General features: G+C 37.2%; 1 protein-coding gene across 8 annotated transcripts in view; it reads left to right on the top strand.

The window, feature by feature from the left end:
• ERCC6L2 (ERCC excision repair 6 like 2) overlaps nucleotides 1–23,133 on the top strand; it is a 58,072-nt gene extending 34,939 nt beyond the window's left edge. For 5 of the 8 annotated variants that reach the window (XM_056323935.1, XM_056323932.1, XM_056323934.1 and 2 more), the window contains 4 exons: nucleotides 1,204–2,386; nucleotides 3,038–3,192; nucleotides 19,795–19,982; nucleotides 21,864–23,133. In XM_056323935.1, coding sequence (XP_056179910.1) covers nucleotides 1,204–2,386; nucleotides 3,038–3,192; nucleotides 19,795–19,982; nucleotides 21,864–22,836 — 2,499 coding nt within the window. In that variant the 3' untranslated portion in view covers nucleotides 22,837–23,133. Of the gene's footprint in view, nucleotides 1–1,203; nucleotides 2,387–3,037; nucleotides 3,193–18,528; nucleotides 18,694–19,794; nucleotides 19,987–21,117; nucleotides 21,250–21,863 lie in introns of those variants that run through there. The other 3 variants (XR_008819347.1, XM_056323937.1, XM_056323938.1) reach the window with 3 other exon arrangements.
• Nucleotides 23,134–24,020: the final 887 nt, after the last annotated feature.

The raw sequence follows: 24,020 nt of genomic DNA, 5'->3' as shown, positions 1-24,020 counted from the left end.
AGGATTAAAAGCTTGCTTCATGTGTTGTGAGCCTCTGTGGAAGACATGGGCTATTTAGTTGATCTAATCCATGTTTTCCACCAAATCAGCGATCTGTTCAATGCTGGCTTTTTTTTTTTTCCTTTTCTCTTTAAATAATGTATATAACTGTTTTCTTCTGGAAAAAGGATTATTTTTTTTTTCCTGAAAAGGTTGGGTTTAACAGGATCATTTTTATGCATGTTTTTCACTGAACACTGTGTTCAGGTGATTTGGGAAACAAACAGTTAGGTCTATAATATGGCTTCTAAATGTGAAAATATTGTTAGGTTAGATCACACAGAATGGTACTAAAACTTAGCCACTGTCCCTTATGCTTTTTGGACATTTCTGTGGGTAAATGTCAGTATTAATTTAAATCAGGTTGACTTCACATTAGTCATAACCTCAAATTGCTAATACATCACTGTATGGTCTTGGTCTCTCATTCGACTTAGTGACAAACAGTAACATTTTTAGCTTACATTAAATGCTTTTTGATAAGCAGGCTGATATCAGGATTAATATATTAATTTTAAAACTTCTTGTACAAAATTTTAGTATTTATTCTTCTGGCTTTCCATTTACATACTGTCATAGTTTTTGTCTCAGTAGTACAGTTTTGCAGCTGTATACTGGAATTCTGTAACTTCGGAACATTTTAAGGTTGCCTGGGCATAATTTTCATTTGATTACAGTAGGCCTCAACTAATTCTAAAGCAAAATGTTATTGTACTCATAGGTGTTAGCCTCCATATACAAGGAGATTGGCCACTGCTGGGAGATTACTTTTTTTTTTATGAATGTCATTACACAGTATTAAGGTTTGAATCATGAAGTCACTTTTCTAACTGCCTCTGGAAGACTAACTTCCAGATTTTCTGAACTAGAAAAATATGGGTGTGGATGATGAAGTCATAGGTTGTTTTAGCAGTGTGAAGCGTATGTTGTCTCAAATACATAGTATTTTTCATTATTGTTGTTGTTCTGCCAAAGACTTTGATATAATTTCTCTTTATAATTTGTTTTGTATTTGCTTTTGATTTGTGTATTGCAAAACTGTTTGGTATATTTTTTGATTGAGTAACATAGTGAAAATCTGCTTTTTTTACACTGCTTTTGAATTGTGTTCCATGTACTACTTATGTTTTAAATACCTTCACTGTAACTTATTTTTCTTTTTAGTATGAACAACCAGACTGTAAAGAAGATGGAGATCCCCACAGCATTCGGGCACAAGTAACAAGAGAAGAAACAAATCTATGTGATGACTTTAGTGGTGATGATATTCAGGAAACTTCCGTGAAAAAACGTGACAGAAGGAAGCCTTGCAATGCAAGTAATTTAATGGTAACGAAGGGACAGCTTTCCTTAATGCAGTGTGGATTCTCTGAGTTGTTACAGGGAGAAATTGAAACTACCAAAGAAAGGGATAATAATTATGACTCTCCTGATCCAAGTTCTGATGATACTCTAAGAACAAATGTAAATAACAAGCAGAGTGATTTTCACAAATGTCAAAGCCATGTGCCTGTTTTGGAGCATGGGGAAGCTGCTTGGTCACCAGATGGAACTGGTAAGCAAGATATGCATAGTACAGACTGGCTTGTTGTATCAGACTCTGAGGAGGAAGGGGATGAAGAAAGTGAGGATCAAAGCATTTCAAAGCAAAGTGACATAGTCATGGAAACTGAAAGCAGTTCTGAAGAGCTTGATGATTTCATCTTTCCTACCCAAGTTCCAGCATGCCAGCAACCAATGCTTACTAAAAACATTGAAAAATACAAGTCAACATCTGAAAACTGTGAAGAGTTAGCACAAGAAAAAGATGAATTTATATTTAAGGAAGACAGCAGGAAATTTGGATCCCATGGGACCGAGTCAAATTTCAGCAGAGGCATGTCTTTGGAAGACGTCAAGAACAGCACAAGAAAATTGAAAGGAGCAAGTGACATAAGTGATGAATCTGATGATATTGAAATTTCCCATAATTCTGAATCAAAGTTAAGAACTTCCAGTTTTCTGAAATGGAAAGAAAGACATGCCCTTAACAATGGACTAGGTAACATTTCCAAATCTCTGCTACGAGCGAAGAAGCCCAATAGGAAAGAAAAGGAAAGTGCTCCTCAGAATGCAGATGAATTTACATCCTCTGAAGATAACTTACCAGTTAAAAAAATTGATGCCAGAAAGCAAAAGTATAAAAGCCAGAGACGCAGAGTTCAGTTTGACTCTAAAATGCTTTCTTCTATTCAGGATACCTCTGCACAAGTGAAGTCTAGCAGTTATGCTGTGTGTAGAACTTCTGCAAGTAAAACTGGATTTGAACATCAGGACCAAAATGTGGAATCAATGGACAGATACTTAGGTAACTTGTCATTTCAATTTTTTTTTATTTTATTTCAGCTGATATAGTAACATATGTTTAATTTATCAGTTAGGTTATTCAGTAATGTCTTTCTGTATCTCTCTTTACCTGTTAGCTCTACTTTCCTGTCTTCTGGTGTGATGGGCTGCTTTGTAATATTTTGCTAAATGCTTACTGTCTACTGAAAGGTGCTAAGACTGAACATTTAGTAAGAATTCACAAATCTAAATATTTGAACTGTGAAACAAAAGTCTTGACAGGGCTGTTAAATAAAAACTTACATACGTGAGAAAAATTGCATGATATGGGAGTTTGAAATACCATGAAGTTTTGATTCTATTAAAGGCTTAACTTTAAACATTAATACAGCAGCCATTAAATCACAGATGCTTTGAAACTTTGTCCATCTGAAAAAAAACACACTGAAATGGAAGCAGTATTAAACTGTCTCAATAAATTTTGGATAAATCTAATAATTGTTGTTAACTTCATAGATCTGAGAAACTTCGTGCTGAGCAAAATCATAAAAATCAAATAATAATGTAAAACTTTTTTTTTGTAATTTCTATATCCTTCTTCCTTGCAACTGTGTACCTTCAGAGTTTTGGAATAACCAACACCACTGGTTATATCTTTCTCCTAATGTATCAGATGGTGTTCAAGAAGTGGCATATATTCATTCAAATCAGAATGTGGTTGGATCCAGCAAAGCTGAGAATCGCTTGAGCCGGTGGGCAGTGCGAGATGTATTTGAGTTGAAGCAGTTTTCCCAGCTCCCTGCTAATGTAGCAGTTTGTACTGCCAAGGTAAAGAGAAATTTTTGGGAAATGTTTTTGCTCTCCCTTTTTTAATCCTCATTTTTCATCTTAAACTCTAACAAACTTGTTTTTCTGTTAATGGCCACCATGAATGATCAAAGCCACTGAGGATGGGAGGAGGAGGCGGCTCAAGTGGAGGTCTAATAAATTACTTTTGTGTTTTGTTTTTTGGGGTGGTTTTTACATTGGCCAGCTCCAAAAGAGTTGGGAATTAAGCAGCACAGCACCCTCTGTGGTGTTTTTCTGTGAGAGAAATAGTAAGATTAAAGATTGGGTGTTTGAAATCAAATCTTGTGCCATGTTTTTCTGATTTGAGACTTGAAAAAACTTCAGTTTGTCCTGGATCCAGTTAAAAAAAATGCAGTTGCCATGGTATATGCTAGAGTCTCTGCAGCATAGAAAGTCAAACAGAAATAACTTTCCAAATTGGTTTTTTTTTTTTTGGGGGGGGGGGGGCGGACACATGGTGGTGGTGGTGGATGGGTGGACACATGAAATTGCTATAATGAGTTCAATTATCTGTCTTTAATGTCTGAAAAGTAAAAGTAGAGTTTACTGGGAGTGCTCACTTGCAGCAACAGATACCTTTAATGCTTTCTGTTGGTCATGCATCTTGTTAAATTACATTTGGAATACATACAAATCTGGAAGAAATTCAGGTACAGCTTCCAGATTTTTGTTCTTATTACATAGTGGTTTTTATCTACCCTGATTATCCAGACACTTTGTTTGCCTTGTAATAAATGTTTGCAGTTTCCTAGACTGATTCTTAAGATGAACCACATAGATCTATTAAGTAATTGGTGGATGTGCAGTTTAGTTCTCACAAACATGTTAGCAATCACTATAGAAATAGTAGACATAAGACTGTGTTGTTCTGGGGTGTTGAACATCCACAGTGGCTAGAAGAGTTTCTTCCAGTGTTGTTAATTAAGCCATTAGCAGGAATGCCAAAGAATTTTTACACTGGGAAGATCAAATCGGGTGACCCAGTAAAAGTGAGGCCTTTTCAATTCTATTACATTTGCATTAGAATGTCCCTTATTAACAGAGAAGTTGGTCAAAAATACTCAAGAATATTGTAGAAAGGTACTTATTTAATGGCAATGGCTGACAACATTATCAAAAGTAAAGATAAAGGAAGGAAAACTTTGAAGAGTACTTTGAGTAAGTGTCAGTTGATCCACTTATGTTCAAAACTAGTTTGTGGAGTTCATGTGACCATCTCATTGTTTAGAGTCTGTGTGACTGCAAGTATTACAAATGAACTTTTCTTGATTAACTTGTCAGTCAGGTTTTTTTAAGGTATTGATTTTTCACTCAGAAGCAACAGTAGTATCAGTTCTCTTAGAGACCTAAGTTAGGAACAAAATATTAATAATTATGGAGGAGGCTGCCTCTTCCTTTGCTTCCTGTCCTTTTACATAGAGACACTAATCTAGAAATAATCCCTAGATGACTGCCTATTCTTAAATGCAGAGCTTTGAATTTTTTGTGCTCTGCTTTGAAATACGATCTCCTTAGAATGTTACTGCTACTTTTTTCCTTTCTTCATGGTTTTATTTTTATTTTAGAAGGTGTTCTGTGAAACACTTACGTCATTGTTGCTCTTTGGCCATCAGTCTTTGCTGGTCATCTTTCACTTGTTTGCCATCAGTTTAAGTTGCAACATTTACTGTCAGAGCAACTAGTTGTCTTAAGAGAATGCTTATTTCAAGTGGAGTTTAATAAAAAAGTTTATCAACAGATTGAAGTAGCATTATGTGTAATAGTAAAAATACAGCTCAACGGTTTAAATTTCCATCGTTGTTTGAGGTAAATAAAATTATACTATTAAATATTGGAATGTTAATTGTAAACTGGTAGTTTCTGAAAGAAAACCAAAATTTTTGTCAGCTGAAATTTCTCACTGATGTCACTTTCTAGCTTAATTGGCCTGTTTCTCAGAAATTGTTGTGTAGCTGTTTCTGTTCACTCTGGGTATCGATGATCACATTCTTAATTAGAAACTTTTTTACAATGTATTTATATTGAAGCTTTATTTGATAGCATCATGAAGGCTCTTGAATAATGCCATGATAATATTTGTGTCCCTTTATAAGAACACTTAATCAAATTGTCTTATTTCTAAGGAGGAGTGATCAAAAAAGGATCTCTTCCTTTCATTTCATAGATAGGTCTCTTTAGGACAAAAGTAAAATATCCTTTGCGCTGTTCAATTTTACCTATGCCAAATCGGTCTTCCTCCTTTGCAATTTCGTTCTGCAATCTGTCTATAATAATACATTTCTGACTTGAAAAATGTATTTAAACTTTATTAAGAAAGAACTATTGTCTCTGGGAAAAGGATGCAAGAATACTTAAAAACTAACCAAGTATTCCATTGAAGTGGATGAGTTGTAAGTTGGGAAATACAGCAAACACCACAAATCTTGGTTGAAGAGAGTGTGAAACATTTTTGCTTTCTGCTTACATATGAATCTAGAATGACAGGCACAATAAACAATGTTATAATAAATAATCAAAATGTAATAAATAATAAGCAAAACTAATCAATTAATACAACATCTTGGAAGAACATTGACATTTTGTTGATTCTTTTTTTCTTTTTTTTTTTCTATTGACTAGTGATCTAATCATGGGAATTTAGTGAAGCTGAAATGTGAACTTCCACATCCTAGGTTAAGCTCTGTAGTTTCAGTAGCTAATTTATGGAAATACGGTGAATATGAGTAACAGCAAAAATAAGTTGATGGAAAGGAATATTTAAAAAAGCCATCTTCCTAGGTTTCTAGCTGCAGTAGCTGAAAGCAGTATGAATTATTTAGTCCTTTTATTGTTGAAGCAAGGACACTAATGTAGTCACTTGAGTTGTAGAAACTGCTTAAAACTGGAGCAGATTGCAAAACCCAGACTCTTCCTTCAAAGTGAGAGAGGTTGCATGGGAAGATCCTTGAGAGCCAAGGTAGAAGGGATGGAGGGCAAGGAGTTTTGTTCCTCAGAAGAGAACTTTGAAGGTATGTAGAACATCTTGTTTAAGAACCTGAGTAATGAATAAATAAGCTTGGATTTAAATCAGTTAGAAGTGTAAGATTTGAACTCTAGGATAAGAAAAGATGTTCATCTTGGTGATAGTTTCCTTAATTTGACTTCAGAAGGTCTGTGTTAAATCTGGATGGTTGGTACCAATGTAATTCAGTCAAATCTCTCAACCTTTTAAACTGTAGGTTTCAATCAAGCATGTTTTTTATCCAGTAATAAGTAGTCAGTCTGTCCTTAATGTTACCTATGCCAGTATTCATATACCCCATCTACCTTCTCTCTAAGTAATAGAACATATTATTTTAACCTGCTATTGTTCTGTGCTTTTAATGGCTTAAGGGAACAAAATCTTGGGTCTTTTTGTGAGAAATAGACCTTGCTACTGTTTCTTCTGTTCTCGCTTTGTGCTCCAGATTCCCTAGGAGTCCTTGTACTTGGTTTCAAGACTGCTGCAGAGCCTTTGACTCTTCTTTCTCCAGAGGTGGTAGGGAGCGCAGCCATACTCTCCATTTTTGTTTGTTTTGGAAGGAATTGCGCAGATATTGACTGGTGCAGCTAGCATGTTCAAGTTTATAGTACTAAATGCTTTAGTGTGTACTTGCATAAATGCTGTATGACTATTAGAAAATACAGTTAGATAACAGCAACCAGAATATGAAGTCTGCTGTGAAGAAATAAAAATATGACATCATGAGAGTGCTCTCACAACTTATCAGCTATGAAAGGTGAGGTAAAGCCTAAATGTAGTGAAAGTAACACTATAAATTATGCACTAATTGTACAAGCAAGAGAATAAACCATATTTTGGTTGAATATTATTAGTCAAAATAAATCCTGTCCATCATCTGAATTAAAGAAAGATAACTATTTGAAGATAGTTTGTATGTGACTGTCATGGTTTAAGCCCAGCTGGTAATTAAGTGCCACGCAGTCACTCACTCACTCCCCCCTCACCCGGAGGGATGGAGAGGAGAATCAGAAAGGAATGTAAAACTTCAGGGTCGATGTAAGAACAATTTAATAATTGAAATAAAACAAAACCAAAAGAGCAGTAGTAATAATAACAATAAGGGTTATAATGAAAAAGAGGGAAAGGGGGAGAGGAATGAAATCCAAAGGCAAGGGAGGAAAGAAAACAAGTGATGCACAACATGATGGCTCACCACACACTGACTGATGCCTGACCAGTCCCTGAGCAGTAATTGGCCTATCCCAGCCAACCCCCCAGTTTATATACAGAGTGTGATGTCCCATAGATGGAATACCTCTTTGGCTAGTTCAGGTCGACTGTCCTGGCTGCGTCCCCTCCCAATTTCTTGTGCCCCTCCAGCCTTCTTGCTGGCAGGGCACGAAAACCTAAAAAGCCCTTGACTTAATATAAACATTACCTAGCAACAACTAAAAACATAAGTGTGTTATCAACATTGTTCTCACACCAATGCCAAAACACAGCACTGGACTAGTTACTAAGGAACGTAATTCTGTCCTAGCCAAACCCAGGACAGTATCCACCCATTATTCCATACCACTTATATCGTGATATGTTTTCCAATACATAATCACCTCTCCTGTCCTTTAACATAAACGTCATTCCCTTCATCTATGGACCATTCCTCTAAAGTCTGTTAGGTTTCATGTAGTCCATGATGTTGGACTTTATCTGTTGTAACAGTCTTTCTGGGCAGGGAAGGTGGTACAAGGTCTTGGATTGTTGCATGTTGATCTGGTTTCACCAAAGTAATTTTTTATTGGTGTGGCAGTTGAAAAGGAGTCAGGCTCAGATCTTCAAATCCAGAGTGGTAGAGATTGGCATCACAAGATGCCTGGTACTAATAGGCATGCAGAAGTGACAATATAAATATTATGTAACAATTAACATCACACAACTAAATTCACTGGCTATTTTTACCCAAAATCAAACCCCCTTGAGGGCACATATCAAACTTCTTCATCCTCCCTTATTACCTGCTCCCAAGTCCTTGAGCAAAAGCAACCGCACAAACGGGTTTGCTTTTGTCCATGGCAGCAACAACCCAGACTCTTTTCCTAAGCACGTTTTTAAGGTTCACTACAGGAACTTTATCCCCTTTCTGTGGTATGTAAAAGCTTTGATTGGGCTGGGCCAGCTCAGCCTGCAGATCCTCTGGTATTGACTAACCAGGTGGCCTTTGCTAAATGTGTATCCCATTGTTTGAAAGTTCCACCACCCATTGCTTTCAGTGTAGTCTTTAACAGTCTGTTACATCATTCAGTTTTCCTGGAGGTTGGTGCATGTTAAAGGAATTAATATATCCACTCAGTGCCATGCCCTATGGCCCAAGTGTATATGAGATTGTTTTGGAAATGAGTTCGTTGTCTGATTCAATTCTTGCTGGAGTGCCGTGTCACCAAAAGATCTGTCTTTCAAGGCCCAGGATAGTGTTTTGGGCTGTGGCATGGGGCACAGGGTATGTTTCCAGCCATCCAGTGGTTGCTTCCACCATTGTAAGCACATAGTGCTTGCCTTGGGGGGTCTGTGGGAGTGTGATACAGTCAATCTGCTAAGCCTCACCGTATTTATATTTCAGCCATCGTCCTCCATACCAAAGAGGCATGGAGACTAAACACTTGGCTTGCTTAATTACAGTGCATGTCTCGCATTCAGGGATTACCTGTGCAATAGTGTCCGTGGTTAAGTCCACCCCTTGACCCCAGGCTCATCTATATGTTGAATCTCTTCCTTGATGGCCTGAAGTGTCAGGGGTCCACCGAGCTATAAATAATTCACTTTTATGTTGCCAGTCCAAATCTACCAGAGCCATTTCGGTCTTGGCTTTGTTGTTTAGATGTTCTTCAGTGGCCAGACTTGTGGGAACATGAGCATCTACATGACGTGCTTTTACAACCAGGTTCTCCAACTGAGCAGCAGTATCTTGCCATAATGCAGCAGCCCAGATGGATTTACCTCTGTTGACAATCACTCTGCCTCTGTTCCTGCATCCAGCCCCACAGGGCATATGGCAGCATCCATGAGTCAGGATAGAGGTAAAGTATCGGCCACCTTTCTCATTCAGTAACATCTAAAGCCAGCTGGATAGCTTTTACCTCTGCAAACTGACTTGATCCACTTTCTCCTTTAGCATTTTCTGTGACTTGTCACAGGGGACTCCGTACAGCCACCTTCCACCTCTGGTGCATTCCTACAATGTGGCAGGACCCATCAGTAAACAAGGCATGTTGCTTCTAATGTTCTGGCAGTTCATTGTACAACAGGGCTTCTTCAGCATGTGTCACCTCTTCCTCTGGTCACATCCCAAAATCTTTATGTTCTGGCCAGTCCATAATAATTTCCAGAATTCCTGGATGACTGGGATTTCCTCTCTGACCTTGTTGTGTAATCAGCGCAACCCACTTACTCCATGTAGCACCAGCTGTGTGATGTGTAGAGGAAACCCTCCCTTTAAACACCCAGCCCAGCACTGGTAACCGGGGCGCCAGGAGGAGCTGCTCTTCAGTACCAATCACTTCCGAAGCAGCTCAAACCCCTTCATAATCTGCCAGCATCTCTTTTTCAGTTGGAATATAGCGTGCCTCAGAGCTTCTGTATCCCTGACTCCCAAAGCCCAAAGGTCATCCTCGAGTTTCCCCTCGTGCTTTCTGCCAGAGGCTCCAGGTAGGGCCATTCTCCCCAGCTGCAGTGTAGAGCACATTCTTTACATCTTGCCCTGTCTGAACTGGTCCAAGGGCTACTGCTTGAACTATCTCTCGTTTAATTTGTTCAAAGGTTTGTTGTTGTTCAGGGCCCCATTTAAAATCATTATTTTGGGTCACATGGTAAAGAGGGCTTGCAGTCACACTGTAGTTTGAAATGTGCATTCTCCAAAAGTCCACAACACCTAAGAAAGCCTGAGTTTCTTTCTTACTGTTGGTGCAGACGTAGCTGTTATTTTGATCACATCCTTTGGCATCTCAAAACATCCATCTCGCCATTTTATTCCCAAAAAATGGATTTCTTATGCAGGTTGCTCAACTTTCCTTTGTTTTATGGCAAAACCAGCTTTCAGAAAGGTTTGGATTATCTTCTCACCTTTCTCAGAAACTTCTGCTGCTGTACTGCCACATACAACTATGTCGTCAATGTATTGCAGGTGCTCTGGAGCTTCATCCTTTTCCAGTGCAGCCTGGATCAGTCCACAGCAGATGGTAGGGCTGTGTTTCCACCCTCTGGGGCAGTCGATTCCAGGTGTATTGCATGCTCCCCCAGGTAAAGGCAAACTGTGGCCTGCACTCTGCAGCCACGTGTACTTGCCCCTTGGCTGCCTTTGATTGCAGTTCATACTGAAGTTCTAGTATGTCTGGTATGGCAGCACTCAACGGTGGCGTGGCTTCATTCAGGCCATGATAGTCCACTGTTACTCTCTTCAGTGGGGGGAGAAAAGTCTTGAGTCATTCCTGTGATATTTTGTTTCAAAATTATCCTGACATTAATAATGTTTTGGGAAGAAATGAAAGTGCTGACAACTTCTCTTAAGACCTTAATAATCTACCAAGTATTTTTAGAGGTTTTTTTTTAATTCTTTTTTTCTGGTGGGTTCCAGGTTCCATGTTCCAAAGCAACCTGGCTGATTTTCAGTGCAGGAGCTTTTTGCTTACTTTGGGTTTTGGATAACTTGCACTGTTATTTGTGAAGCTTCTTCTTAGTACCGTAAGAAATAGAAGCTTTACAGAGGCAAGATTAAATATCTTCTTCTAATGTTTCTAGTCTATTCTGAATTAAATAACTGCATTCCTTTAATAATTTCCTAATTAATTTCTGTGTTAATTGGCAAAAACAGTATGTGAAACATTTAACATAGGTACATAATCTGGAATAGGTTTTCTCTAGTTCCTATAAAGCTGAATTTGTGTAGTATTTCTTCAACAGGAATCTTGGTGGGGGAGCTGGAGCATGGGGAAGGCTTTGGAGGAGGGTTGAAGGCTTCACAAAAAGACAAAAAATGGGAACAGGACATACTAAATAATTTGAAAAAATGGTAATGCCCCACATTAGAGCAAATGTGCACTTTTTAATGTGTGGAAAGTATTAGTCACAAGGACATCTACTGTACCTGTTGAATATGTGGAGTCTTTTTTTTTTTTCAGTCAACTGCATGTTTTCAACTTAAGTTTACTTTAAATTTTACTGAAAAGAAATGTACAAAGACAGCCATTCAATTGAGGATTAATCACTATGGCAACAGAAATGTGGTGACTGAAAAGGGGGAGGATGTATTCTCCCCTCAGCTTCCTGCCAGCTGTCATATTCGACCTCTGCGGCATGAGTTCAGGCCAAAATATAGACTGTGACCAGCTTTAAGAAACTATATCTGTATTTTTATAAATTCATACAAGAATTGCACTATAAAAGAAGGCCTAATCCTCTGAATTGGATGATAGACATTTGGCACTCTTGCCAGTGTTTGACAGAGAAATAACGGGATGCTTTGCAGTAAAACCTGGATTAATGGTAAACCCCTCTTTATGTTATTGCAATGTGGTGTAAAAGAGAGAACTAAGCATGCTGTCAGCCTTGGAAAAAACATGTCCTTTGTATCTCCAACGAAGATTTAAGTGATGTTGAGAATACTGTAAATACAAAAGTTGTGTCATTAAGAACTCTTTGTTTATTTGTATTACACGGACATTTTGTAGATTATTTAAACAAAGACTTCCTATCAGTTACAGTAACTCTGATTGCATTGTGTTTGCACAGCTTTCAGATTCAACGAGTTTACAAAGAGTAGGTTTTTGTGAGGTAACATTCTGTTACCCTTGCTCTTCCAGAATAGGGAAGCTATTCAGTTTTAAAATAGTTATTCCTAAATGATTGGCCAGTAATGCTGCTTTGAGTTTACTGTTTAAGTTTACAATGGAATTAACCATTTCAGTGTGGGTTTTGGTGGTTTTTTGTAAATGCAGTGAGTTCATATGTGGCATTCTGTGAAGCATATAGTTGCATTTTCATTATGGTGTATGTATATGTTTTTTGGTTTTTCTGCTGTTTGATGAAGGGTTGAGAGGGTGGAAGAAGATAGATGCAAGTCCACACACTTCTGCTGGAAAAGCAATTACCTTAGCTTTGAATTCTGAGACAGGCTGATTATCTTGTCTCATTCTCAACAGTAGTAATACCAGTGTTGATTTACTATTGGATTTTTGGTGCAAGAAAGTGACTGCTCCCAGTAAGAAATTCTTGCTCTGTTACCTGATCGGAGAAGAAACAGACTCAGAAGTAAATGTGAAATAGAGAAACATAGTCTGTCCTCAGTCAACTTAGTAGTCAATTCTCCACTACCAAGCAAAAGATTAGAGTTTATGGAATGTCCTTGGTCGCAGTTTATACAAGCAGAAAAGCTAGATGTGACCACGAGGGGAAAATAACTTCACATTACTCTGAAAAAATGTATTTACTTTTATTAGCAGGTGTAGCTAAACGCTGGTCTCTTGTTGTTGGCAGAATATTTTGAAGGAGAAATTCAGACCCAGAATAAGTCTTAACAGTTTTCATAGCTTGAGGAATATTTCAGCTATTGGTCTGCTGTGATACTATCAAATCTTAGATACATTTGTAGTCATAGCCAACATCTTGAGTAGCTTTGTTTAGTTCAGAAAATTTGAGTATGAATGTGATTGTCCTAGAGTATTCTAAAATTTTAAGGTTAACTTCATTTTCTAAGACAATTGAGGTAATGACTATTAGAATTCAGAGGGAAAATTAATGTCCACATCAGAAATCATTCTGACATATGGTAGGATTCAGCCTTATTTCAAACTATGGAATGTGTAACTTACTATAGCCCTCTGAAGTACATAGTTTGTTCAGTGGCATGTCCTCTGTGGATAGAAAAGCAGTTCTGGTTTATTTAAGAATCTGGTAAAATTAGGAGACAGTCTCATTATTGTAAATTATTTTATTATCTTGACCATATGGACCTAATTTTAGAGAAACTACATGGAATTTTATGCGGACACTTACACTTTGTCTTCCTTGACGTGCAGAACAATTTAGGAAGAAAGTCTTTTTTGACATGTGTAGAAGAGAGAAGCAAACAAGACCAAGAAAGAACATTCAGGTAGCAAACATTTCAGGGTATTTCTGTATGTCCTGGAAAGTAGGTAAAACATAGATAAAATAAAAGCACTGTTTAAGAGGAGCATACGTTCAAGAAAAGCATATAGAAAAGTCATAGTAATTCATACATATTATGGGAAGAGCTCCCAGGGAACAAACCAAGGAAAACTATAAAGGGGAAAAAAGATCAACTGACATAATTTAGAATTGTAATTAGGGTAGATAAATTCATTGAAATGCAGTATCACCTGAACAATTGTCCAAAACCCACTGCAACTCACAGTGTATCTGGAAACTTTTGTGTTTCCTGAGGTTTTGAGTGGGGTGGGAAAACACGAAGTAGAATGTGGTGTGAAGTTTTGTTACTTGCTTGTAAGCTGTGTTTTAAGAGGACAGTCATACTGGATTCATTGTGTTTCATGCTTTTGTATGATTTCGGTGACTGCAAGGCAGATTTGAGAAGAACTTTCTTGTTTGTTTTAGAAACGAAAACAAACAATGAAACTGCAATGGAAAGTATCCTGGATATCTGGCAGCAGTGGTTTCATGCATAACTGAAGAGAAAAGCCTGTTAACACTGTTTCAGCTGTGAGCAGGGAAGTCAGGGAGGGTTATTGTGGACTGGGAGGCAGTATCTAGCAATACACTTACCATAGTGACACTTTCAGTAGTCAGGCAGTAAAAGAGTAAGATAATCGGATGCAGTACAACTATGGCTGAAGAATAACTATGCAAACATGTTTTCAACTTTAAATTCAGGCTTTTGAAGGAAGTTCATTATCCTCCAAGTCCGGTGACTTGAGGAATTGCCGCAAGGGTGAGACAGCTTAAAAAACAAGTATTCCTGAATATTTTTTCTCTACTTATCTTACTCCTAGCCTCTGCTCACTTGCTCTTCCATGCATTTTGATCTTGCTGGACTTAAAAAAGATGAATACTGTTCTCTTCTGTCTTGCTTGAAGGGTCTAAATCAGGGATCGTCAAACTATGGCCCGCGGGCTAGATACAGCCCCGCAGGCTCCTCAATCCAGACCCCAGTATCTACAGACCCCCCTGCCCCCCCCCCCCCCCCCCGCCCCCCTCCCGCCGGGGGTTGGGGGGGAAACCAAGCAGCCGCAGATGGCTGCCTGCCACTGCATCCGCGCGCCGGCCCCCTGGTTAAACAGTTTGAGGACCCCTGGCCTAAAGAGAGGAAGTCACAGGCCTAAGGTGGCCAGTTGTCTCAGTCATGTTTGAGGATGCTTATATGTGGATTAGCATTCATTTCTGCAGAGTGCCGAGCCAAGTCTTTATGCTTGTTCTAGGAAGAATGGATACGGAAGTTTTGTACTGTCAAAGACAAAAATTGGTTTTGGTAGGTGTATACTATTTTTAGAACTTCCATTTTAAACACAGCAAGAGATAGTTAGATTGTCACACGGAGCTAACATATCCAGGAGTTGGTTTAGATTCAAGATGGAATATCTAAGTGGAAGTGACTGCTGCATTGTGGCACTTAAAATTTTTGCTTGATGCTCAGCTGCACTTTTTCGTTCTTCTTAAAGAGTGTTACCCTTAAATGTGAACTGCTGTGGGACTCTAAATGTACAGATGCTATCATTTTTGCTGGACTTTTGATTACAGCCGTTATATAATATGTAACTCAAAGAAATGGGAAACATTGGTATCCAAAACTTGATACATACTTTTAAGAAGAAGAGACATAGATTACAAAAGAAGGAATGGAGGAAAAGATCTGTGGTTAAAAAAAGAAACAATATGTTTATGTTGAAAAATCCATAGACTAAATGGAACCTGAAACGTGAAAATAAATGCTTTCTTTGAAGTATTTTTTCATGCATGGTAAGAGTTCCTGGGTTTTTAAAATACTTCAAACACTATTTTCTGCAGAGCTGCACAATAATCCCATCTTGTTTCTTGTTACGTTATGTGGAAAGCCTCTTCAGAGAAGGTGCAGTAAATGAAGGGGGAGGAGGAGGATAAAACAAGAAGAAATAGCTGCACTTCTGCATATTATTTTCACTAGTTGCACAATAGCACTTCACAATTTCATTCTACTGTATTTTCATTAACTTTGTCTTTCCGTTTACTTGGCTATTTCTGTAGTGTAACTTTTTCTTATGTAATTTTTGAATCAAAAAAATGTTGCTGTGTACAAAACAACTTGCATCTGTGGCCTTTGTCTAATTGGGATGCCTTTGAAAATAATTTATTTCTTTTGAAATTTCTGGTAAGATTTTCTGACTAAGTGGAAGTGCACAAAGTTGAATAAAGTAGTAAAAATGTTACATCCAGTAACTCAATCAAAATCTTTCATTTTTGATGTTGAAGGCATTATTCTGCTGCACCTTTTTTCTCCCCCTGCTAAGGTCCTGGTTTGAGGAAGGATGAAATGTAAAGAATACAGAAATGTATGATGGTAGTACAGGTAATTTAGTATAGGCACATTTAATTTATTAGACTACCAATAAGTATGTGGTCAAGTTCAGGTGAGACTTTTCTACTTTGAACAGTGGAGATTTCATTACATGCACTGCAAATACTTACAGTCTTCAATGTAGCTAAACATTTAGTAAAGACTAACTGCTTTCATGATTGCTGTCCTTTTTTTTTGTAAAAAATCTTTTAAAATACGTACAGCAGATATTGTATGCTATACTAAGTATTTCTTTAGCTTTGTGTCATGTATTTCAGAAGGCTAATCAGATGATGTGCTATGCAGTACATGAAGAATATGTTTTAACATACAGTATGTGTATATGTTTGATGGTATAATGTTTTTCAAGAATGCTTTTGGATTTCTGTACTTTGATTTTAGTGTTGTCATTCAGAATAAGTTGCCCATAATCATGTAGCTGAAACTTTTAAGCATATTTACATTTTAGTGTGAGAGAAAAACATGCTATTGTTTATTTAGGTACTGGATGGAATCTTAATTCCATGAGAAAGAACTTTAGTCACTATTTATGTCATTTTAGCTTTTTGACTATTTTTCTACTCCCTATGTTAAATTGATTAACATTTTCCAGTAGTTACATGGCTGAACCATAAAGCAATGCCAGACTTGCTATTTGGCAAAAGAGCTGGATTTTTTAGACAAAAAAAAAAAAAATTGGCTTGTTCTTAATTCTTCTTTATTTCTGTTGAATCACAGTTACCTTATAGTACTGAGATATGCTTATGGACTGATCACTGTTGTCTTTCCAGTTTTCCAGTAATGATTTGAAAATGCTGTAGTCAGATCTTACATCATTAAAACGTTCTTTCAACAAGTTCAGCAACCCTTGTACTTACGTAGTTACATTAATTAATATGGAGTACTTTAAAGATAATTTGAACTTCCAAATGTACAGAATACTTGTGTTGAAGGATTTTTGTTTCCTTTACTATTCCATGCATAACACTTATTAATTCATAAAGGATCTGACATTCAATAATTGATTAAATGCCCTAGTTCCCATAGTGTAAGAATAAGAGTCAGAGGTTCCTAGCTGAATCATACTGTATTCATTTCAGTTTTGCTTTGTGAGATTGCCTTATGCATATGAGGTGTATGATAATTCAGGTGAACAAGGCCAGTGCTGTAAGGTCAACATGGGATTTAATGTAGGAGCAAATAATGGGGGGGCACACACAATAGTTTCGTAGAGGAAGTGCTTGAGGAACAGAAAATAGAAAGCTCTTGAAAGGGAATTTTTCATTGTGAAGTAGATTTCAATCAGTGAGTTAAAGGCAAACATTGAAAGAATCAGAAAGAAGTCTGCCATGGAAGAGAAGAATTAAGGGGAGTAACACATGAAGTCAGATTCAGAAGAAAGCAGTGGGAAGTTGACAGTGCTGGAACATTGACTGAAATTGTCTTCTTTTTTTTTTTTGGTAATGCTAATAAAAAGATCCGTGGAGTATTTTTCACCTGTGTGTGTAAAGCTTACCTCTACCTAGACCCCCATCCATGTATTGCTCAGAGTAACAAACTGCAGATTTGACCTTTAGTGAACATGGTGACATCTTAAAAAAACCTGAAGTGTTATCATTTTGCTGACAAAATATTTATTATTTTTTAAAAAGAAATTATTGGATTTGGGAGTTGGGAGCTGGATTTAAGTTGGCAAACTTGCTAAAATGTTTACAGTTTCAACAGAGCCAGTTGTGTTTCAGCCTAACTGGGTGCCATTTCACCAATTGGCTTTGCTCCAGAGAGCCAAGATAAGTTTTTCAAGACTAACTCACAGTAGCCATGAGGTTTCACTGGCATTAGTTCCTGCAGCTCTTGGGGCAACTTGTTTATAGTAATTTTTTCTACCTTAAGGAAAAAACTTCAAGCAGTTAATTTAGGTAGAAGAGGAGCTCTTTGTGTGTATATGGTGGTATTTTGATGTTGTTCTTTCAGGTGTGGCAGTGTGGGTCACTGTGCTTGAAAATGTTGTACTTCCAGAACTAAGTATGCCATTTGTGAGTTTATTTGCAATTAGCAGTCCTTTCTGCATTCAGTGTGTTTACAACATTTGGCTTTTTTCCGAAAGAGTTTTTCAGTCTTCTATGTTTGAACAGATGTGTAGACCAAAGTATTGCTGCCTCATATACTTTGGTCTTGTTTAATAAGAGGTAGATGGATGCACGTTTATGGGGGTTTCAAATGCTTTTAAAACAGGCATTGACATGGTCAGGCTTGTATTCTATGCAGATTATGCTGGCTTGAATTAAATTGCACAATCCTGGTTTCCTGACAGAGTGACAAATATGCTAGGTCTTACAGTAAGATCTAAATACTATGAATATTTTTCATGTAAATACCATCCCAATAAATACATATTTAACAATAAATATATGTTAAAACTAGCATTGCTTGCTTTTTAAAAATAGATTTTCCAAGTAAAGTTCTATATTATCCATGCATATCTTAGAAAAAAAAATACATGTAAACATCTTAAATGTTATCTACAGCATAAGAATTCTCAGTTATCTTGCTAATTCTGTATACATCTGCTAATTCAGTCTTTATTTGGTTACTATCATCATAACATTATTGGGAGGATAGGGTTTTTATCTTAATTGTGGTCTTGGCTTCAGCTTGTGTAATATAACTTCTAATAGTACAGTGAAATTCTAATCTTTGGAGTTGTGCATTTAGCTTAGAGTGAAAATGTATGCCTCTAGGTCCCTTAATATTAACATCTCTCTCTGTATACTAGTTTGAGGTTACTTGCCTAAGTAATGGATTGAGAACAGATGTGAGATCTTAAAGCTCAAGAACATTGTGAACAGCCCATGGAAATAAGTGGACATGGATCAAATAGAAACACATTGGGAAGAAACACTGTAGATCCAAAACCAAATTCTGAACTACAGATGACAAGGTGTGAACACAGTTTGTGTTTTCATCTTTAAAGTAACATTAGTAGGGGGACTGACTGGGCATTTATTCTTTCTGCTGATCTCATCTGGGGGGAAAAAAGAAGGTAATATGATTTTGGGAGGGGGTGTTCTGTTTTTTCCCTGCTCTTCAAACACAATCTTTGCATTTTCCTTGGCTTGCCTTTTGGCCAAGGGGAAATTTTTATGAGAATTTCTGAGAAATAACTAAAGTGTAGATAGGATTATATTTTTGTGCAAGACTTTGACTGTCAATGCATGATGAGTTGATCTGTAGCACAATCTTACTGGAACTGATCAAAACATTAGCTTCTTATAGCTATTACATTTAAAATTGACATTCTCACTTTAAGAAACGTCACAGGATTGTTAATGTTTTAATCTTACCATTATTATAATGAAACTGTCGTGTAATTTTTTTCTTGTTCCTTTACACGAATATAGTGATACCTCTTTCAAAATACTTTACAATTCTGAATAACTGTGTTAGAAATTGTGATACTGACAAAAATGTTTTTACCTTAACTTTGTTATCTCTCAATATGTGATTATTTATATTTTTCTTCAAGTGTTAAATAGCTGAATTAACTAAGAGTTCTGAACATATACTGTGCAAAAATTGTGTAACATATGTTGACAGGCAGGAAGTAGTGATTCCAAATAATCCACTAATCTTGATAAAATGAATCCAGGAAGCTTTTATGTATCTGTTAAGATAAGACTTGGACATATTCTGTTTTATAGTAATATTTGAAGTGTGTAACTGATATTTGGGTCCTGTGGCACAGGATTAAGTATTTGTACGACCCCTGTTTTTACATTAGAGAAATTAAGAGATTTTTTGTTTAGCTCACAATTAACCTGTTTGGAAAAATAGCCCACCTTACTCTTGGAGAACCCAAGACTTGCTTTCAGTGTCCCTGGAAGTTTGTGACTGAGCAGGGAGTCTACACTGCAGCTCTGAATCTGTCTTAACATTCAAACCATTGAGTGCTAGCTAAGAGTGGCAGAATTGGGCACAATAGAACTTATCATTAAGTCAGAAACATGGTTGTTTTGATGATTTCTATGTCTCATTTTACTAGAAAAAAGAGGAAGACTCAGAAGGTGACACAGCAGAGAATAACATTGTTAAGGGAGGGCAAGAAATGCTGACAAACAGTAATCCACATCACCTGTATGTTATGCATCCTATTACCCAGAAAAACAAAAAAGTACACAGAGTAGGTTCAACCATCTTCTTGCTTGGGAAGACACCGAAAGGAATCCGCAGGTAAGACTGTTTTGGTGAGATGAAGTTAAAATTCTAAGGTTGAAATGAACTTCCCTCTGGGAAGTTGCTTTTGTCTTTGTTCCAGCCATACTTGGGGAATTCTGATTATTTTCTATGGGAAGAGCAGAACTAACGGGAATCTTCCACTCACACTATACAAAGTGTGCCATAATTGATGAATAAAACAAATTGAACACACAGATCACTTTAATGTGTTGATTTAATGTCTATGTATATTACATAGCTGTGCAGATATCATCACCACAAGTGTTCATGTTGTGTGCATCATGCAGTACTACAAACCAGTGTTTAAACTTTGTACAATTTCTTGTTTCTATAATGTGAGCTTCTGACTGCATACTCGTTTTGCCCTGATTTCATCACTTTCATTGAAAGACTATTAAAAAAAAAAAAATCGGACTTCATGTTTATTTTTTAACATGGGGCTCAACATTTTTTAATATTTTTTAATGTTTTTGTCTCCCCACTCATTTTTTGAAAGATAATACTTTTTCTATCTCCCATTTTTCCTTTTTCCCCAGACTATCGCTATTATTAATATAAATACTTAAATTCCGTTCATACAGAGATGGAAGTTCAATAACATTAGCCAGACGGTATGTGGAAATAGGAAGCAGAAAGCTGTAGCTAACTAGGCAAACCCATAGAACTGGGATTTGGTATGTATTTGCAATCTGGCCTTGAAACAGTTAAGTTACTGCATGAGGGTTGGTATCTAGGTAATACCTGTAAATGTTCAGAATCTGTCATATTAGCTTGCTGGCCTCAGCTATCCAAACTGTTATTGTTGAAATGCCAGACGTGCTTACTATTATAGATACTGAAAATTCTAAATATTTGAGAGGCAGATATGGGAGAACCCTTCATGCTAAAAATACTCAGAATTGTAATCATAGTTATCAATAGTTTTTTGGGGTAAATTTTTCAAAGGCAATGAAGAGACTAAGATTATTATTCCAAGATCCTAAAGCCATGTCTAGCAAAAAGCTTAAAGCATGTTGACTCTTAAATGAGAGGCGAGTCATCTGTTAGCACCTGGCTCAGACTTTGTAGTACATCTGGCTGTGCTGTAAATGAATGTGAAGATGATTAGGTGCCTCCGTTTGTGTTGCAGTAGCAAGGTGGAGTGGGAAGCTGTCTGCAGTCACCCTGTATAAAGGGTATAGCTGGAGCTAGCCCGTCAAGCGGTATTTGAGGCCAAACAGGGTTAAATCTCACTGCCTATTGGAGCCCTCACACTGGACAGGCAAGACGTTTCATATCCTTTCTCTGAGAAGGGAGCATAAACTTACCTCTCCAGCCTTCCAGTTAGGCTACCTGACCCCAGACTATGGCTAACTCAATTAGGATTTGCTCCTTCAGTTAGAACTTGGCCTCTTAGCAGAAATAAATATTACGTAGCTCACTAGATAGGATGGAGGGGACAGTCCCAATCTCCTGTGAATGAATGTATTTATCCAGCTCTTGTTTAGCAAGCTTTTTAAAAGGAGTTTGAGCAACTACTATTGTTTTTCCCAGCCCCCCAGCTATCTCTCCATCTGCATCTTTTTGGTGGCTAAATACCTTCTGAAATCTGGTCCTCTGATACAGTATCTTACCTACACTGGAAGTTAAGTCTTCGGATTGTAAACTGAGGAACCACACTGGAGTGTGGCATTCAGAAGTCACTTCAGTTCTTCTAAGGTCATTATTCTTTCTTCTCTTTGCTAATAAAAACAAACAGTGCTCCTAATAAGGAAGTTACTTTCAGTGATTACTTTCCAGGATATATAAAGTAGGTAAATTGAATTACTTGCTTGAAAGCTGCTTTTGTTTCTAGTTAAAGGTGTTTAATGTGGTTTTCTTTATTGATAATTACAGGAGACAATTTGAAGAAATGGTATCCCACTTTAATATGGGATCAATGGAAGAACTTGCAGAACATATTGCAAAAGCTACATCAGAAACAAGGCAGAAGATGTTGAAGGAATTCTACCTTTCCAGGCATCCAGAGATAGAGCTTTTCTTCCTAGCTGAAATACCAGCACAAGCTTTACATAACTGTGAGGAAAGAGAATTGAGTGTAACACATTCTAGAAAAAGAAAATCTATTGTTAATTTTGGAAGATCTAAGTCTAGATCTTCATCAGCTAAAGGACTACTTCTGAATGGAACTACAGAAACTCGGAGCCAGCAGAGCTGTAAAGAAGTAGAGCAGCTTCACAATGACTCCTGCTTGCAAGATGTGTGTGTTGATGCAAAATATAAACAATCACCCACTGTTGCTACTCAACATATCGAAAGGAGAAACAGTCAGGCATTCAAGGATTTTATGGCATCTGGCTCATTAAGCAGTAAATCAGAAATAATTGAGGTGCTGCCTGTAAAAAGTTGTGAAGGACAGCAGGACGCAGAAGGAACACAGCTGCCAAGAAAAAGATCCCTGTCTCAGTCAGAAAATGGGGAGAGAAAAGCTCAGACTTGTAAGAAAAAGTCTTTTGTGGACTTACTTGGAGATACCTCTGTTCTCAATGACCTCTTCAGAAATGATGGAAATGGGCCTACAGAATCACCAAGGAGATTCCCTTCAGGGCAAGTAGAAAAATCAAAGGAGAGACCAAAAGATTTCTGGGACATGCTGAATGAGCAGAATGAGGAGAGCCTCAAAAAGCTCACAGACATAGCAGTCATAGAGAAGCTATGTGAAAGAGCACCTCATGCCCCAGTGACAGAAGAGAGAGAAGTGTGTGAAAGTTCTCTTTGGAAAAAAAATGAAAATTTTCTGTGGAAAAAATACAGTCCAGGTGATTCAGATGAACAGTCTACTGCTACATCTTGTAATGTAGTAAAATGAAAGTTTTTCTATGTGAGTTGCACTGTAATTATTTTAGTTGAACATTTAAATATCCACAACTTTAGCAGTGTGCAGCAAAACATGATACCTCCATGAAATTAAAGGCAAAGTCATGAATTTGTATTTATCATGATACGGATTTCCATTTTACAGATGTGAATACATTACATATGCTCTTACATATGTAATTGCATATGTAATGTATAGTACCTGTATGCATAGTAGTGCGTATGTACTATATATTGTGAGCTATGGTATATTAATTTTAAAGTAAACTTTTTTAAAATGTTCTGAGTACACTTTGCTTTCTTGCATTCTGATTATATTCCTTGACTCATTAGCAGTACTGAGTAATTTTTCCCCTTTACTTACACTTGGAAGCCCTCAGTCATGTAAAGCTGAATCTAGTGATATTACCGGGATTTGACAATGATATTCCACATATTTTCTGAGCTACAGGGACTTCATGAGATGGGGATGATGCCTTTGTGTCTAATAGCTTTTGATGGATTCTCCCCTTCTCCCACCCTGTGATTTTGCTGAGTCTGTCTTTGATGCTGTGGAGCTTCTAATTATATTCACTATCCTATGGCAGTGAGTTTCTCAGCATGATTGATGTGAAGAATCACCAATTTTTGTTCATTTTTTCTCAGTGCAGGACCTACAGCACATTAAATCATGCTAGGTGTCAAATTTCCTCTCTTCCCCCCCCCCCTTTTTTTTTTTGTACAGACTTCTGTTACGTCTTTGAGATTATGTGGTCTGAACATTATGTTGGTGGCGTTCATCTTTCTGTGCAAGGAAAGAAGAGAGGGAATAGACTTTTAAAATAATTTTAAAAAACCCACACTGCTTCCTAGTGAATTTCAGGAAGAATCTAATGCCATTCAGTAATTAAGACTCACTGTTGTCTCCATTGATTTCATGTATTTTATACATACATACTTATGTGAGTATTTGGTAGAAAAAAAAACCACCACCAAATATGGTTTATACTGGGAAAACTGTTATTTCTTACTCTGCTTAAGAAGAGAAACAAGTTCCATTTTATGAGCATTGTATTCTGAAAAAATTTAAACACATTGTGTTGCATGTGTACTTAAATATGCAATTGCATGTGCAGATTGTGGATTGATTTTTAGTTATTTAAAACAAGAATATTTAGTATAAGCAATTTTGTGGGC

Source organism: Falco biarmicus, chromosome Z (genome assembly GCF_023638135.1).
Source record: "Falco biarmicus isolate bFalBia1 chromosome Z, bFalBia1.pri, whole genome shotgun sequence".
Lineage (NCBI taxonomy): Eukaryota > Metazoa > Chordata > Aves > Falconiformes > Falconidae > Falco > Falco biarmicus.
This window is presented reverse-complemented; position numbering and strand designations above follow the sequence as displayed.